The sequence below is a fragment of the Maylandia zebra genome, linkage group LG23, assembly GCF_041146795.1.
Source record: "Maylandia zebra isolate NMK-2024a linkage group LG23, Mzebra_GT3a, whole genome shotgun sequence".
Lineage (NCBI taxonomy): Eukaryota > Metazoa > Chordata > Actinopteri > Cichliformes > Cichlidae > Maylandia > Maylandia zebra.
In genome coordinates, this window is record NC_135188.1 from 14,409,355 (window position 1) to 14,426,439 (window position 17,085).

At 40.0% G+C, this 17,085-nt stretch overlaps 1 protein-coding gene across 20 annotated transcripts in view; it reads right to left on the reverse strand.

Annotated features, from left to right (window-relative positions):
- kif1aa (kinesin family member 1Aa) overlaps positions 1 to 17,085 on the reverse strand; it is a 48,336-nt gene that overhangs the window by 13,897 nt on the left and 17,354 nt on the right. For 7 of the 20 annotated variants that reach the window (XM_076879780.1, XM_076879772.1, XM_076879781.1 and 4 more), the window contains exons 14-29: positions 16,533 to 16,571; positions 12,817 to 13,019; positions 11,742 to 11,821; positions 10,824 to 10,899; positions 10,121 to 10,200; positions 8,596 to 8,702; positions 8,427 to 8,507; positions 8,157 to 8,337; positions 7,102 to 7,174; positions 6,531 to 6,621; positions 6,297 to 6,445; positions 6,031 to 6,209; positions 5,568 to 5,705; positions 3,340 to 3,642; positions 468 to 586; positions 276 to 382 (exon numbers count right to left, since the gene is read on the reverse strand). In XM_076879780.1, the coding sequence (XP_076735895.1) occupies positions 276 to 382; positions 468 to 586; positions 3,340 to 3,642; positions 5,568 to 5,705; positions 6,031 to 6,209; positions 6,297 to 6,445; positions 6,531 to 6,621; positions 7,102 to 7,174; positions 8,157 to 8,337; positions 8,427 to 8,507; positions 8,596 to 8,702; positions 10,121 to 10,200; positions 10,824 to 10,899; positions 11,742 to 11,821; positions 12,817 to 13,019; positions 16,533 to 16,571 (2,006 nt within the window). The remainder of the gene's footprint in view (positions 1 to 275; positions 383 to 467; positions 587 to 3,339; positions 3,643 to 5,567; positions 5,706 to 6,030; positions 6,210 to 6,296; positions 6,446 to 6,530; positions 6,622 to 7,101; positions 7,175 to 8,156; positions 8,338 to 8,426; positions 8,508 to 8,595; positions 8,703 to 10,120; positions 10,201 to 10,823; positions 10,900 to 11,741; positions 11,822 to 12,816; positions 13,020 to 16,532; positions 16,572 to 17,085) is intronic. The other 13 variants (XM_076879791.1, XM_076879790.1, XM_076879789.1 and 10 more) reach the window with 9 other exon arrangements.

Below are 17,085 nucleotides of genomic sequence, written 5' to 3' on the forward strand. Positions count from 1 at the left end.
GTATGATGGCAGGATCCTTTCTTTACATTCGAGATAAGTGATTGGTCAAAGCCACTGACCAGCATGTTTGTATGGCCAGAAAACCCTAAATCTATTGAGAGGGTACATCGAGTTCTACAAAAATGTTACAAATGTTAAGAAGCCTTAGAACAGCGTGTAATTCAACTCTTTTTGTAAACACCTAAAATCACAAAAATTGTGACGGCAACTGTATACAGAAGTAAATCCTACACTGTGAAAACTAACTGTAATAATTATAGTGTGTTTTTCACTACCTTTTCATACTGCTGATCCTCAAAGGAGATTTTGGCAGTGCCCGACTGCCTCACTCCGGAGCCGTAGTCGGGAGCCTCCTCATCAGCTGGAGGGAAACACAAAGAACCTTCACCTCACTCCCTCCAGAAATCACACACAGCTTGTCCCGTCAATCGCTTCAACAATCGTGAGTCTGAGGATTTGAGCCTTACCTGATATGGCCTGTACTGCCACCCTAAGGAAGCCCTTTACCTCTCCCTTCTCACTGACAATGGCCACGCGATGGACGAGCGGAACCGGGTACAGCAGATTACTCAGATAAACAAAAGCCCTGCATGGGAAGCCAAAGAGAGAATAAAAGGGGAAAAAAAGCATTAACAAGAACCAGACCAAGGAGACGTGCCACATTTGATAAAAATCACTGGACTGGACAACAGAACACAGAACTGCAAAGCAACCAAACAGAAGCTGGGACTGCTCTTGCGACGGCCATGGCTGCCCTTTACTATTGCTTTGGAGTGGGCTTATCCTTATCATCCAATAATGACTATATAATCAGGTCAATAATGGGTCACATGCAATAACCCTAAACTTTTGAGTTGTACTGATGAAGGATAGTGAGGCTAAGGAGCATGTATGTAAGGCTAAACTTTCAATTCTTTTTATTAACTTTAAAAATTAGAACCCAGCTCAAGACTTTGCTGGATAGCAGATGTTTTCGTCGTAAGCAATGAATTCATTTTAATGCATTGCTTTATGATCACATGCTATCATGACAATGACTCTATATAATGTATAAAGCCAAACTGAGAACTTAAAGCACTTTGCTACAGACTATGTTTCTTTGAGAATAGAAATTTGGGAACAGCTGCATTAGAAATGCTTTTCTTAAAAATAATAGAATAACTGATCCACATTTTTCACAAGCCAATAGGGATAGACATTTAAGGGTGGACAGCGTAAAAAAGGACAGGCTTATGACAAGATTGGTGAGGTGCAAATAAGGCATGCTCAGGACAAAAAAGGTGAACAAAAATGCTTTCAACTTTTTGACTCAAAAGGAATCAAAAGCAAATGGAACAGAAATCATCATACGGAACATGGCTCAGCTTGAATCAAAACTGCCAACAGCTTCATAGACTGTATGCTACATCAAAAACCAACGAATGACATCAGAAATCAAAGTGCACCTCCTGGGCCGGAGTGGTAATTTGTACAAAATAGGGGTACGAGTTCATCATCAGACGTATTCACGTAAAAACCGACAAAAAAAAAAAGAAGGTCAAAATGAAAAGACTTGTGCTCTGGCATGCCTAAAAGAGACAGCTGCTGCAGAAACCAGCTCTTTCATCTTGAGATTTTGAGTCTTTGTTCGAACACCACTTAGCTCAAAAATTTTCAGATTCTTTCAACTGTATTCAGGTTTCACAGCACGGTGAGAACATTTCGCTGTTTGTTCCTCTTACTATGCACATCAGACCTCTATCTACTTCTTGAGCTGCATCAGTGCTTTGGGGAGTCAAAAGTCCTTTTTCTTTTTTATAAGCCACTATGATTTGACATACACCTCAAACAGCCGTTCAGCGTCAGCACTGCATAGAAACAAGAAGCGTACATGGACCCACTCTGGACTGAATTTAAGAAGAACTTAAGTAAGAGTGAGACGCATCGAGCCACTGTATACCCCCACTCCAAAAGCAAAGAAAAATAAGCATTTAGTTGAAAGAGAGATTAAAGATAAAAAGGAAAAGATGGACCTTAAAGTCCAGAAATGTCTACTCCAGTGTCCGCATGGTGTGGTACTCAACATTTTCAGCTCAAGATTTAGAGATACTGTGACAGCTAAGGCAAGACACTAAAGGGTCTGGTTTGACTTTGAGCAAGTGTAAGCAAGTGTTTAAGGAAATCAGTAAAAGGAAATACCACAATTAAAAAAAATGTAGGAAAAGTTGTTTTCCAAATTTCGGTTGCAGCTTTCCAACTGAAATGCTTCATGCCAGTGTTAACACTGAACCAGCAGATCTCTGAGGTGGACAGTAATTTGGAGAAGACTTCAGTTTGACTAATTTCCCCTTCAAGGTCATCTCCTTGTGTAACCTTAGAGTGCTGGCAGTGTAGCGTCTATTTGAATCACTCTTTGGATGGCTGATGGATGACCACTTTCACCTGAAGATTTGCCATGGACTTTATGAAAATTAGGTCACTACGTTCATGTTCAGGATTATCCTTAATAAAGAGAGCTGGATCTCTATCTACAACCCAACGACCAAAGAGCTTTTTTCAGTGGAAGAGTGTCCAAGAACTAAGTCAGTCTCCTGGATTAGGAGATGCTGCAGGGCTGAAAACATGAGCCAGCATCCAAGGGCCAAGCCTGCGGTTCCACTAGTAACCACTTATCCTGATTCCAAAAGCAAGTCAATCCCTACTGACTCCCATGTTAAAATGCTATTTTAATGTTGACCTCTGTGATAAAGACCATCCAATAAATTTCTGTACCAATTTTGATGAATTCAAGCATTACAACCTCCGATATGATCACTATGGGGTCCAAATAAACAACATAGCAGCTGCCAAAATGCAAATAATGTAGCTTCAAAATGTCAAATTCACAAAATACAGTGCACTGACTGGAAATGCACAGTTTTACTTTAACATCCAGTGGCATCTGAGAACAAGCTGAACTGTGGTTTTGGGCCAAATAAAGACAGTCTTGGTCATATAAACATTGCTGTCATGCTGGAAGCTATCCAGAGGTGCACAAAGAGATAACCTTACAGGGGTGTTTGGCAAAAATCAACTTAGGTATGCTTTGCTTTTTAATTTTTATGGAGAGAATCACTTTAAGATCACACCTCATGTTTGCCACATAAAATAACAAAGCACACTATGGTTATATTTTGTGTATTTATGCATGCCCAGCCCACAACTCAAGGAGGGCTATGTGAAGATATACACGCTATTATTCACTGCTTTTCCAAGAATACTGTTCCATCTACCCTGATGTTTGCCAAGGGAAAGGGACCTTGCATCTCAGCGTGAAAGAGCTAGTTTCCTCCATCAGCATGCTCCTGAAACCTCACCAACCTTCCCACTACACTGAATAATGGTGAGCGGTCGTAAAAGGGATCCAGGCCTTCGCTGGAGCCTCGGCAGAGCTCTCTCTCATCATCATCATCATCATCATCATCATCATCCTCTACCCCGAGCTCGGAGCTCGGGTCGTCCAAAAAGATATCATCGTCCAGGTCGTCCAAATCCTCCAACTCCTCCTCCCCGCGACCCTCCCGCTGCGAGTCAGCCAGCTCAGTAATTTCAGAGGTGGAAAGGGTCGGGGATGGGGTGGGGTCACTCATGCGCTCGCTCATGCATGTGTTGAAAATGGGATTTCTGGTGCAGCCAGAGACATGGGAACTAGGTTAGTACAGTTAGAGAGAAGGGACGCACTGATCCACAGGAGAAAACCTTCTTCCCTCTGAGTCAGAAACAGCTTTTATTGTTTGTTTCAGTGTTGAGCAAAGAGCAGAGAAAGAGAAGACAGATGGGAGACTGCAGAAAGCTACAAATGTTGTGCTGATCGTGGGATATAGATGTCAAAAACAAGTATTATTTCACCTACACAGGTATTCACTGTAATTTGCCCAGTCCTCATGCGCAGATTTAACCGCACATGTAAGTTTCTGCTTGGTGAGTGTCAGGGGAATTCAAATTTACTGTTTTAAGTACAGATTTTTACACATGCGTATTAAAAGAAGAGGCTAAGATGAATAAAATGTAAAGAAGGCAATTCAAGGAATGCGCGCTCTTGCAGGTAACTGTAATCTAAACTGTTAAAAAAAAGTGAGCAGGGGAAGGAACCAAAGTTAATCATGCCAAGTGAGCCAATCATCAAAGGAGCTCTGTCCCATGATTGATCACTTTTTAAGGGATCACATGCAAAGAACCTCCTTAAATGACAGCTTCAGTTCTATAGACCGAGGGAGTCCAACTCCAGTCCTCAAGGGCCAGTGTCCAGGTTTTAGATGTGTCCTTTATCCAGCACAGCTGATTTAAATGGCTAAATTACCTCCTCAACATGTCTTGAAGTTCTCCAGAGGCTGATAATGAACTAATCATTTGATTCAGGTGTGTTGACCCAGGGTGATATCTATAACCTGCAGGACACCGGCCACTGAGCCCTGGAGTGCCCCCACTCCTGCTGTAGACAGTGCTGTTTGACACCATATTTGCTCACAAAATGAATTCTGGTGACCAACCTGTTAACAGGCACTTGTTACAGTTGGATTTACTCCCAGCAATCACTGGATTACTGTAATGGTACTCTATATGCTGCAACTGAGCTTTGGCAGTGAATATTTATGTGTGTGAAATAAGATCATTTGCTCACGGGCTTGCTTAATTGCATCTAAAGGTAATGACAGAAATTAAACGTCATACAGATTTCATTTGAAAATGGCCAGTCACTTTGAGTTATCACATCAGCCACATATGTACAAAGTGAGCTTGTATATAGTTATGCATTAATTCAACCCATCAGTTCTCGACAGCAGCTACATTTTTTAAATTTTTTAAACTGCAAGTGTAAAGGATATAGTATAAAATAGCAGTAAACTATTAAAAGCATTGAAAACATCAAATGTTGTGCATCTGGATAAATATACACCTGCTTTCACCTTTATAATATGGACAGACAGATTGAAAACCTGAAAAAGAACAGCTCAAGGGCACAGTTTCCAATGTTTCCATGTCTTGCAGGAGCTGAATAACATTAAAGGCTGGAGTGAGACGCTTAATATTACATAACAGGTGCAAGTGAGAGAGCGAGAGCGAGAGAGAGACACTGGGAGGCCATGTGCCAAGGTGGAAAAGAAAGAAACAACAGGTTTTGAGTAGGAGGGCTGACGAAATGTTTTTCTCAAATCTTGCATAGATGATTTTCCCATTGATGTAGAAAGCTCTGTCATTAGCTGGGATGTATTGTTATCAAATGTATTTGATACAGTTACTTCAGTTTGTACTGGCAGGTTTTATAGTGGCTGAAATACAAAGTTTGACAAGTAGGGACACCAGACTGAATGAACTGCAGATAATTAATGCAGGTGTCCCCATCATTTCGGAGTACACTCCACACACAGTAAAGCCGCATTTCCAACCCAAGTGCCTGGAACTTTAACTCTCAGGAACGACGTCCTGCAAGTGGAAAAGTGGACAGCAGCCTCCCTATATCCTAAATTTCTGATAGCTATGGCTAATACTGGTCTTTTTGGCCTCTGTATTTCTTATTCCTGTCCCGATGTGTTGGACTCAGTATTTACCTGCCAACCAGGCGGAACCAGGGGAAGCGATCGTAAAAGGGGTCACCTCCCGTCATCACATTTTCACAGTCCTCCACAGTACTGTTGGGCACATCAGCAGCACGATCATACATTTCTCTCATCAGATCTAGCCTCTGCCTGCAGAAAGCACCAACAATGAAGACATAAAAAAGAAACAGAGCAGGGTGTTAATGAGTAAAAGTAAACAGCTTGGAAGAAATAAAATAGCACTGAGGAAGACACTGAAGCATGGCTCTTTTTTTATTGCTGTTCGATATTAGGTTGGTAGATATTTTTAATTTGGAAGTGCAATTATTGAAGCGAATGTTTGCAATAAAAGAAACTGACTTACAAACTGAAGAGCACTAAAACAAGAGTTTCAGTGCGACACTTAATGAATTTTTGATTACCAAGATAAGTTTAAGATTTTGTTCATCAAAGACTTGCGTGCATGTTCAGCCACCTTAGTTTTTCTAATGTCCAATAGTGAGTTGCTCCATTCTTCTGATCTTGCACCTCCACTGCCACGATAGTACGTGGGAATTGTCGCTTCTCTCTGTCTTTAGTTGCCTCTGGGGGCAACAGGTCAGGAGGCAGGGGGGAGTAAAGAGTGTCTGTCAGCAACACAAACTGGAACTGCACCTGCAGGGGAAGAACGAGTATGCTCAAAGAGCCATTTCACAGCGTAGACCTGTGGATATATTCATCAGTCTAAATGACATTTCTAACCTTCTTCTTAAGTTCGACACTGATCGCATTAGCCTCCTTCAGGAAGATGGCATTTCCCCATAAGAGATCACGCAGCGAGGTGAACTGGTAGCATCGCCATTTACGGAAACTCCACACAGCCAGCTCTCTTTCCCTCTCCGTCCACTGCACTGTAGGCCAGAAAGAGGACTCGATGAAGGTATGATTATCCCTAATATAGATTTATAAATGTGTCTTTGTATTAATTGTTTTTACCTTCTTCTTCCGGTTCCTCCTCTTCTTCAGGGCCTTCTGGGTTATAACGGTCCACTTGCTTCTGAAGAGCCTCCAGCTTGCTTTCATAATCCTAATAATTTATAATTAAAGTTTTAAATACATGAACAAGCCATTCACGTTGAATTAATCATTAATAACTGGTGAAATGAAAGGCCCCAAAAAACTGCATTTAGACTTAAAGCGCGGAAAAATGTGTCGCGGCGTACAACTGTGCATACTGTGCAAATGTGTCTGTTATGTAATCCCAGGTATCGGTTCTTTCTCCTGCTGAGTAATATTTGTGAGTTGCAAAATTGCCTAGAAATTCCAGTAAGGTGAACTTTGCTTCACATTTGATCTGAAAACACCATCATAATTTTTTTATTTGGTATTTTCTGTAAATCTGCTCACTGATAATACAGTTTATATAATATAAACAGTAGATACCAATACTGAAATATACAAACTGCAGCTACATCTGTGTGTAAGACAGTTCAGATAGATTTTTTTGTTGGTTTTACTTTAATGATTACTGCTGATAGCAGTCAAAGCTGAACTCTCATTACCATACCAGTCTTTGCTGCTCTAGAAGGTTGCTGGCCTCCTCTCTTTCTTTGCGATACTGATCTTCCAGCTCCTGCAGCCTGAGGACAAAAAAACAAAGTGAACAAAAAAGACTTGATGTAGGTGGGTGATGCCCTACCTCACTGTGTGTTTTTAAGCCATTGATACTGAGAAAGAAGCCTCAGGCTTGGGTAAAGTGGCAACTTCGGTCACAGGACCACAAAAGCAAATTCTCACTCCATCTGTAGTCATCTACATTTGGAGATATGGAAGTTATGTCCTGACTTCTCCACCTTTCCTGAATGCAGGACCCCAGCACAGAAAAGATCAGACTTTAATGACAGTAGATATATATGACTTTGATTTGAGCATTAAAATGAGGAACTGGATTGGAGGTGGGTTACAAAGCAGCCAGTAGCAACAGTGGGGATAAAGCTATATAGATTATGCACACCATGTAAGAGTCCATGGTTACACTGTTTTTAACCTCACTGCTTTATCTGATGCTTTTTCTCTAATACATGAAGACTGGCTCATAAATTGCTCAGAAGTCTCAGACTCAGAAAATATTAAAAAGTAACTGAATGCAGTTTTAGAAATAGCTGCGGGTCTCTGGAGTGGTACCCTCGAAGACTGTTAAATTAAGACACAAGCTTAACTGCTGAGCCCAAATTAGAACAAAGTCCAAAAGAAAAAAAGAAGATCCAAAACATGTGGAAACAACGTAATCCAAAGCACAAAAATGTGGCAGGAACAAACAGAGCAAACAAAAATGAGCAGGCTGAGGAGACGACAGAACTATTTATAGACAGGGATTGATTTCTGACGTAAAACAGGAAAGATAGGAACGACAATCAATCATTCAAATCTACTCTAAGAATAAAAATACACATTTTATTCAGTTTATCTGTGCATTGGGACAAACTGTTTCCTTATTGCACCTTGCAATAGGTATAGCAAAATCTAGAAGAATTGGTGCAAACCTGGTCCTTTTTTTATACTAACTGTTACCTTAAGTTCCAGAAATGGACTTTTACTGTATCTTTATTCCTGAAGGCGTACCTCTGTTCCATTTCTTGCTTCATGTCAATGCCCTGTTTCTCCAACAGCTCCCTCTGAGCGAAGGCCCAGTCCACAGGCTCAACAGGGGTTTCGGCACATGGGTTCTTATCCCTGTCAGCCCGGGCCTGTACAGGGTGGTTAAAACGGAAGACGTGGCTCTTCCCCAGGATGATGCGATTTCCTGCAAGGGCATCACATCAGATCAGAGAGTACAAGTACAACATCTATGCATATAATGTTTGTGCTAGTTATGGCACAGGTTGCACCTACCTGATTTCAGAACAGTGGGTTCTGTCACCCTCTTTCCATTAACGTATGTCTCAGCTCCTTCACAAGGCTCAAGGATTACTGCTGCTCAGGAAAAGAAAATTCCATATGAGGCTTTGCTGACAACATTTCAGCAATATTTAACTTTGATGTGCACAGATACAAGTCTCACTTTCTCCCATTGGGCCAGTAGAACTAGTGAAGGTGCAGTGCTCGTCCTTTATGAAGTGACCACTGAGGACTATATCCTGGCGACTGCTGGCATCTAAACGACCGACCCTAAAATACATAAAAGTTAGTATGAATATATATAAAAGCAAGTTAATAACACACTTCATCTATGTAACATTTAGTCCTTTTTCATTTAAAGGGACAGTTCACCTCAAAATCAAATGTAGTCTTTTTCCTCCTGCATGTCGTGCTTTTTATTCATCTAAATTGTTGGGCTATACAGATGTGCTGAAAGCACCTGAAACCAAACCCCAATCCCAAAACACAGTAACAATGTTTGTTTTCGGAAATCATGACCTGGTTACTTTAAAAATTCACAAACGTTACTGTGAACAGTTCAAAGCTACACCATCAGATCGTATCACTGTGCAGAAGAAAGCGTCCATCCACCGTGACAAGAGGCTCATGGTGGTGACAGTGTCACAGGAAGTAATCACTGATGGCCTCCTCCTTAGCTGGGCTACATCATTAGCCAGCCATACCTTTACTTTGGCTGATGAATCCATAGAAAAAAAAAGAATTCTGGCAGGAAGCTGCTCACATCAAGCTGAGTGAATTTCTTTTAGTAACCAGGCGGTGATTTCTGAAGAGCGACACTTCTGCTACTTCTCCTTTTGAAATCACATCAGTGTGACAGAGTACAATCACATAGTGGCTAATTGAAGCTAGCATCTAAGCCCATAATCTCATCAGGAAGGTGTTCACTGAGGACAGGGACCAAGAAATACGCCTTTTCTTTTTAACAACTACAGGAATTCTCATCCACTTACTGCCTATTAAAACCATTACAGCTTTATGGCATGTCCATCTTTCATATACAGTTTATGTATATGAATATATTCATTTATGATATAAATCAGTGTATGTAGTGAAAAAAAACAAGTACTAAATACAATACAAGGGTCAAAATGGGCGACAAACCACAATCTCCTGGCTGATAAACCTGTGACCAACCTTCTGTGGAAAATGTGGGTCTCTAAATGGGGATCACTATCTCTCGGTGGCCTATGTAGCCACATTTGGGCCGCTGGCGGAGAACATTTAGTGCCAGTGAGGCACAGGCATCTGACACAACATTATATGACGCCATGTGATGAGAACATGTTTACAATGCAGGCCTGTTGTCTCTTGAAGTTAGATTAGCATAAAAACAATGTCCTTTTTTTAATCAGTATCGTTCTAATACAGCAGTTCTTAAACTTTTTCTGGTGTGCCCTCATCATAAGCTGACCCCACACTTTTTATGAGTCATTCGCAATAATATGGGAGGCATCTAATAATAAAAAGGATCCAAGTGGGGTTTTAATTAAATAAAGGTCATCATGACAGCTTCAGCAGACTTTACTTTCTACATAAATCACATTTGTTTACATTGCATTTTCTCCTGGTCTCCCCTGCAGTGGTTTTGTCCTCTCAGGGTGAGAACCACCTTCCTCTTATTACACTGTAAAATGTCAGCCTCTAACCTGGTGATCCCGTCTTTGATATAGTACAGCAGGCACTCAGACATCAGAGGGTCCTCGTTGAGGTTCACCAAATGAGGCGTCTGACACAGAACGGGGAATATTTCACTGTTAACTTTCGGTAAGCAATATGCATGAGTCATTCAACATCCATATGTTATTTACATTATAACATATGTCAGCTGTGCACAACAGGTGGTCTGAAATACAAGCTCTCCCAGTAAGAAACATCAAACAATCAGCAATAGTTAAAACCATGCAGTCACTCCCCACAGCGTCCCAGCATGGAGTGTTTAATGAAGTCAGATGTTTTGGGGCTGCAGGCAAGCAGCCATAAATCACTGAAATTAGGGCACTGCTATTATCTTTTCCCCCATGTTTACACCCATGGCTGCCTTCGGTGCAGTGAGGGAGTGTTTGAAGTGAGTAATGAAGTAGATTTAGGATAACACTTAATGAAACAGTGAAACTCTCGTCTGATCTGCCTCGACGAGGCTCGAGCACTCATCAGAGGAGACACTTTAAACACTTCAGAGCTACAAACCTCGTTGGGGGAAAACAGCCCGACTGTGTCGATAAACACGGGCTCGGGCTTTCTAGGGCTATCAGTGGGCTTTGGGGGTAAATAAACAAGCACAGCAGTGAATAATCGAAGCGGTAAGGATTATATCACAGTGGTTTTGGAGAAGTAGAATACATCTTTTACCTTCTTTGGAGAGAACACACCAACTGTTCCACCATCTTCTCGCATTGCTACACCCATTTCGGCCAGCAGGGCCTCTCTGTTGACGAATATCATCAGCATACCAAGTGAGATATTTTTTTTAATGTAAATATACTTTTTTTAAACATTGATTCAATGAGAAATGTTCCTAAATAAAGCATAGACCCAATATTATTCTGGAAGTGGCACCAATTGCTCTATACTCAGATCACCGAAAGCTTTTATTTTTGGCCAAACAGTTACTTTGCCAGATTAGCTCAATCTGATCACAGAACCACAGCTAGACGTCACTGCTTCTACAATCCTGTAACCTGAGGACATGCCACATCAGTTTGGTTTTCTTGTTGATTATAGCTTAGCCTGTAGTAGGTTGCATTTGGTGCAATATGACGTTATTCCTGATTTGAGCCCAGAATCACAACGTTAACACAGCGTTTCCTGATGGCCGCTGTGGTGTAGGTGAGATTATCCAGCCTGTGACTTTAATCTCAGAACACCAAGGTTTCTTATGCTTTTTTATCTTTAGTTTTTGCAGGTTTTGACTTTAATATCTTTAATGTCCTTGAAACTTTGAATATTTACTACTAACCTTAGAGAACTTCTTTATTTTTTATAAAACTTTTATAAAACTTTCATAAAAACAAAAAAAAGTTTGTTTTTTAAAGAAATATATTTTCCTGCAAATTGTCCTTTTTTTCCTTTGAATATTACCTCTCTCATCTTACAGCATTTAAGTTTTTGTATGTGTGTTGTAATCCTCCTGTGTTTCTCTTTTCTTGAATTATTAGGATGTTGTTCCTGTTTTGGCATCTTTAGTATTTCCAAAGTTTAATCTTAAAGAGGAATTTAAACAATGCAATAAAATAAATTAAAATAAAACTAAGCATCTGGTTGTCTTACCTTTCCATTCTAATGGCTTCTGTTCTGCGAAGTTTCTCTTCCCAGGTCTCATTGAGCTCAGCGATGATTTTCTCTGTTTCCTGACGTTAAAAAATAAAAAAGTGTGGTGATAATCATTTAAATAATAACTATATCTGGACTTAATGCAAAGAAACATCCAAATTCAGCAATGAAGCAATAGAATTCCAGTATTTTATTAGCTTACTTAATTGCTTACTTTTTTAAGTAGCAGAAATTAAATGACCTATATCTGTGATTTCATTAGATGACCTTATGTTGGCATGTAAAAAAGGGTGTGAATATAATGTCTTTGTGCCATAACGTAGAGCTTCATTGAGTATTAAAATGGTCGAAAGAGCCAGGGACACAGATAAAGGGGGGCCTGGGGTGACCCTGCTCTGCTTGTCCTCCTTGGTGCATCATTTTAATTATAACTACACTGCTCATAAAAAGCTTGATTGGCATTCACCAGGGAACACCAGAATTGGTAGGTGTCCCAGTGGAGCCCCATTCTCTTCACAGATGAGGTTCACACCGAGCACGTGTGACAGATGCCACGGCGTCTCGAGCCTTTTTCACGTCTGTCACATGTGCTCGGTGTGAACCTGTGAATAGAACTGGTTGCCAGTTCTGCTGTTCTTTGATGAATTGAGTTGCATTGTGGTGGGCTGTGAGTACACGTCCCACAAATTCTTTGCAAAAATGCAACGTGTACTGTGTTTGCATCGATAAAATTCAGAATTTTCACAATATGCTCAGTGTGTAATGGCCTTAGTCTGGGTTTTGGTCAGAAATATGCGCGTGGGAAGCCTGTTGGTGGTCATTTTGTTGGGCTCTGGGAATTTCTGAAGACCCATTTGTTTTTAGGAAATCAGGTTTTTGGTTATAATCTACTGGAAATGCTCAGAAAGGCAAAAAGTATAAAAGACCAATTTGGTTTTTTGAACTTTTTTATTGAATCTGCCCACAATTAGAAAGACTCTGAACCTCAACAAATGCTTGGTGAATCTCACTGAAGTTTTATTTCCTGACTGTGTAAGACTGGGGTGGGGGTTAAACTGGGTTTTGTGCTCACCTTCAGCCTCTCGATGGCCTCCTCGCTGCCTGGGCTGAACATGATGCGATCGTGCAGACTGGCAATAGATCCGGCCCGACTGGACAAGGCTGAGAGAGATGGAGAGGGGCTCATCCCCGTCATGGCATTGGTCACTGTGGAGAGATCATCCCTTTGATTCACAGCTTGGCCTTTATTGTTATTGTTCTTGTAATCGGATATGTCTGCCAGGGTGGGACGGGGCGTGGGGAGTGGGGACAGGAAGCGGGGATTGGGGTAATCGATAACAGGGAGTAAAAGAACGGAGAAATGCAGACAGAAAAGGAAGAGAAGAGAATAGAAAAGAAAGAAGACACGTGTCTTGAAACAAATCTAACTTACAGAGAGAAATTTGAACTGGTAGCACAGAAGCAAGGGCAGCACCAGCAGAAAGCCACAGACAACTCAAATGATGCAACAAGGAGGCCATCCAGCCACAAGACGACTCAACGAAAATGTAGCTACCATACAAAACTTCAAGCACAGCGTGATATGCAGAATAGGGCTGCCACGATTTGTCGACTAGTCACGATTACGTCGACTATCAAAATCGTCGACGACTGATTTAATAGTCGACGCGTCGTTTGAAGCTTTGTAAGATCCCAAAAGACGCAGGAATAAGTAGCAGGATTTAAGAGTGTAATAACGGACTGAAACAGAAGATGGCAGCACTGCATGTACAAGGATGCCAGCTGCCGTTAAACCCCGAAGAAGAAGAAGAAGAAGCAGCTGTGTCCCAGAATTCATAGCGCGGCCCAGCTCAGTTTCCAACAATGGCGGCAGCTAGTTAGTTTTAATATTACTCTTATTATTCTTTCTGGGTCACAAAATAAACGTTTAACATATTTTCAGCCGAGAATGTAGCTGTGTAAACCTCAAATATCGGCTCAGTTTATCAGGACACCACATATTTTCAAAAGTGCTCCGACGTTTTCGGAGACGTCTGTTACCCACTAGCTCGATAGCTAGCCGGGGGCTAGGTCACTAGCGCCGTGAGAACACTGGACTCCCGGCAAATTGTTTTCAAACCCACCGCCGTCTTTCGCTACTCAGGTTAAATATATATGAGTCACTTAGATAAATTAAAAATGTTGTTGTTTGGCTTTTTTTTTTTTTTTTGTATTTTATTTGTTCCTGAGTAAATCGGTTTGTCTGAGATTAAAGTTATAGTTTTTACACAGCTGAATAAACGTCAAGCAGACAGCTGATTATCAGAAGTGTGAGATGCTGGAGAATATACTCCGTTGTCCTGTTATATTTTAGATAGCAAGGAGTTTATTAAACTTCACCGAAACAATCTGCAAATTTCATTAAAATTGAATAAACTATCATCTTGTCTTTATTTTTAGTTAGCACCTTAAAAGCTTAAAGCTGTAAGCTAATGATAGTTATATAAGAGCAGATGCTGCTGGTGCAATAAGCTGTAGTTTTACGTCCAGTGGATGATGATCTGATTAGTCGACTAATCGCATAAATAATCGGTGACTAGTCGACTATCAAAATAATCGTTTGTGGCAGCCCTAATGCAGAACCATTGAGAAACTGTTCGAGCAGCATGAGAAAAGATTTCCATTACTCATTCCCATTCAAGCATCTCTACCAAAAAATTAAAAACTGTCACCAGTTATGGAAAACAACAAAGTACGTGAGCTCTGCAGAGCCTGTGTGCGCAAACACGATGACTCATTTTTAATGGCGTCTTATTTTCTGCACAGAACATTAGAAAGCCAGAACTCTCAATTAAGATTATTATCTAAAAGCAGCAAGATGCATTTACTGCTCAGCATGCTTTGCTGAAATTATTAATGTCAAACAAATTACTGGAAGCAGAAATCCATTTCTCTGGTAGAGGATCAGACACAGCGATGAGTTTGTCTGATTAGCTTTGAATGAAATTTCTGGGTAAATCTATTATTAAAGTAACACATAAAAAAGGGCCCCTTATATTTTTCTGTTCAGAGCTTTATCTTGGATTTATCGTGGCACCTGAAAGGCCTGAGCAGAAAGCAATAATAACAACCTTGCTGCTGCTGCTATGGCAACACAGAGCAATAAACTGGCCAAGTGTATCACACCCATCCATCTGGACAGGCTTCGGCTCGCCAAGATTGATCACATAATATTGCCTCTGCGGTTAATTAAGTTGTGTATTATGGAAAGACTGTAAAAATCTATGGCATGAAAAGTGCAGAAGACCTAAAAGATCCACTATTATGTAAGTGATTATATGTCTGAAGACTACATCATCACCCTCATCTTATCGTTCCTCTGTGCCCTGTTATCCTGCCTGCCAACAGGCGTTGACAGACTGATGATTCGTAAACTGTAAAGGGAAATGTAACAAGGTAATTATCCAAATATCTTTTTAAAGTAGAGACATTTTCTTTCTCTTAAAAGTTATATTTTTTACAAATGACCTTTTTCAGGGAACTTGAGAACTTAGGGATCTAACACAGGAAAGGTGTTATATCACCTGGTCCACTTTTATATAGCTTTATAGCTAAAACAGGATAAAAACATTTTTTTATATGTGCTGCTGCCAGTGTGGTCTTTAAAAAGACCTTAATAAACATACTGAGCTGTACTATAATTTTTAAAAATACATAGCTTACTTCTGTTCAAATTATATTGCTACTATTGACCAACTATACTGTACGTTTTCTTTAATTTATTCATTATAAAATACAAAAAAAACCCCACTTGGAATAATGTTTGAAATGGAGATAAAGGCAGCATGATTTTCAAATCTCATAAACGCATATTCCATTAACCCCAGAACACTAAATATTTAAACTGAGACTTTTTACTCTTTCATGAGAATATTTGGAAGGAAGAAACAATTAAGAGGAAAAAATTAAGGGAAATATTGCTGCTAATAAGGTTAACTGGCAACAGGTTAATAACAGGACTAGAATTCTCAATCAGACAAGGAAGGAACGTTTTCCTGTTAAGAGTGCAGAGGGGATGCTACACAGTGGGAAATCACCCTATCCCAACGTTTTTGATTGTGCTGCTGCCATCAAGTTCAAGATGAGGTCATCTTTTTCTTAGACTGTTTTATTTTGTTAATTGAAAATAAAAATATGTTTATGAGATTTGCAAATTATTGCATTCTGTTTTCTCACAACATCCAAACTTTTAAGTTTGTTTATTGAGGTTTATTCAGATTTTTATTACATCGTTATCTATTTTTTAAATGCTTTGTGAATATATTGCTTAGAATATACGGTATTAGGGGATTTAATTCTTTACTGCACTGTATTGCATGTGTCATTAAATCTTTTTATGTGATATGTGTGTTTTCTTGCCGGAAAAATAAAGCGCGTCGTACACACACAGACCTGCCAGAGGAAATGGATGTCACAATTTCTACGTCAGGGAAATTAAAGATGAAATGAATCCCATTATGGTGCACAAGCTTCCATACTATATTGCTCCGCTGACCTATCAGTGCATCTATAAAGTCATACTCAGATCTCTACAACACCATAATATAGCAAAGCCTGAATAGGGATGGAAAACATGCTGTTTGTATTTCATTAACATTAGCTTCTCGCGTTTCACTAAAAATCATGTAAAACAATCAGAACAGTTCCTTTGGTGCTGCAGAGAACATTGAAAAACCACTTTAACACTGCCACATTAATCAGCTGCGATTCTAAGCTGCAAAGCCAGAAAGCAAGAAACAGAGAACACACATTTCAAACCCTCGATATCAGCACCAGACGCTCGATATGCTGGGAGAAGAGACAGAGAGACAGCACAACACCTTTAGTTAAATTCTCCACAGGTAAAAATGTTCATTTAGCTATTGGTGAACACCTGAGCACTGCAGTCTTAATATGCTCTATGCGCTCCAAACATTAATCCTGATCTTTCTCTGGGAAAGGAACTGTGCATGGTTTCAAAATAATATAACATCCATCTAATACATCTGTTTGCAGTACTGCAGTAAAAGTGGTATCAAGATTAGAGATGCAATGAGCTAATACTATATGTTCTGGCCAAAATTATATATACTTTATAACTTATATAGATATAATTATATAAATTAACCAAAATTAGTGGATTACATTTTGGGAAAAACAAGTGTAATATAGTCTAAGCTAATGCATAGGAGAGGTGAGTCATGAGTGAGCATCAACCTCTAACGAAGTATCAAAAACTGCAGTTCCTTGAATGTCACCCTGAGGCTGGCTCCAAAAATGAATCAATCCCATGTTAAAATATTCATATATTCAAAAATGTTTA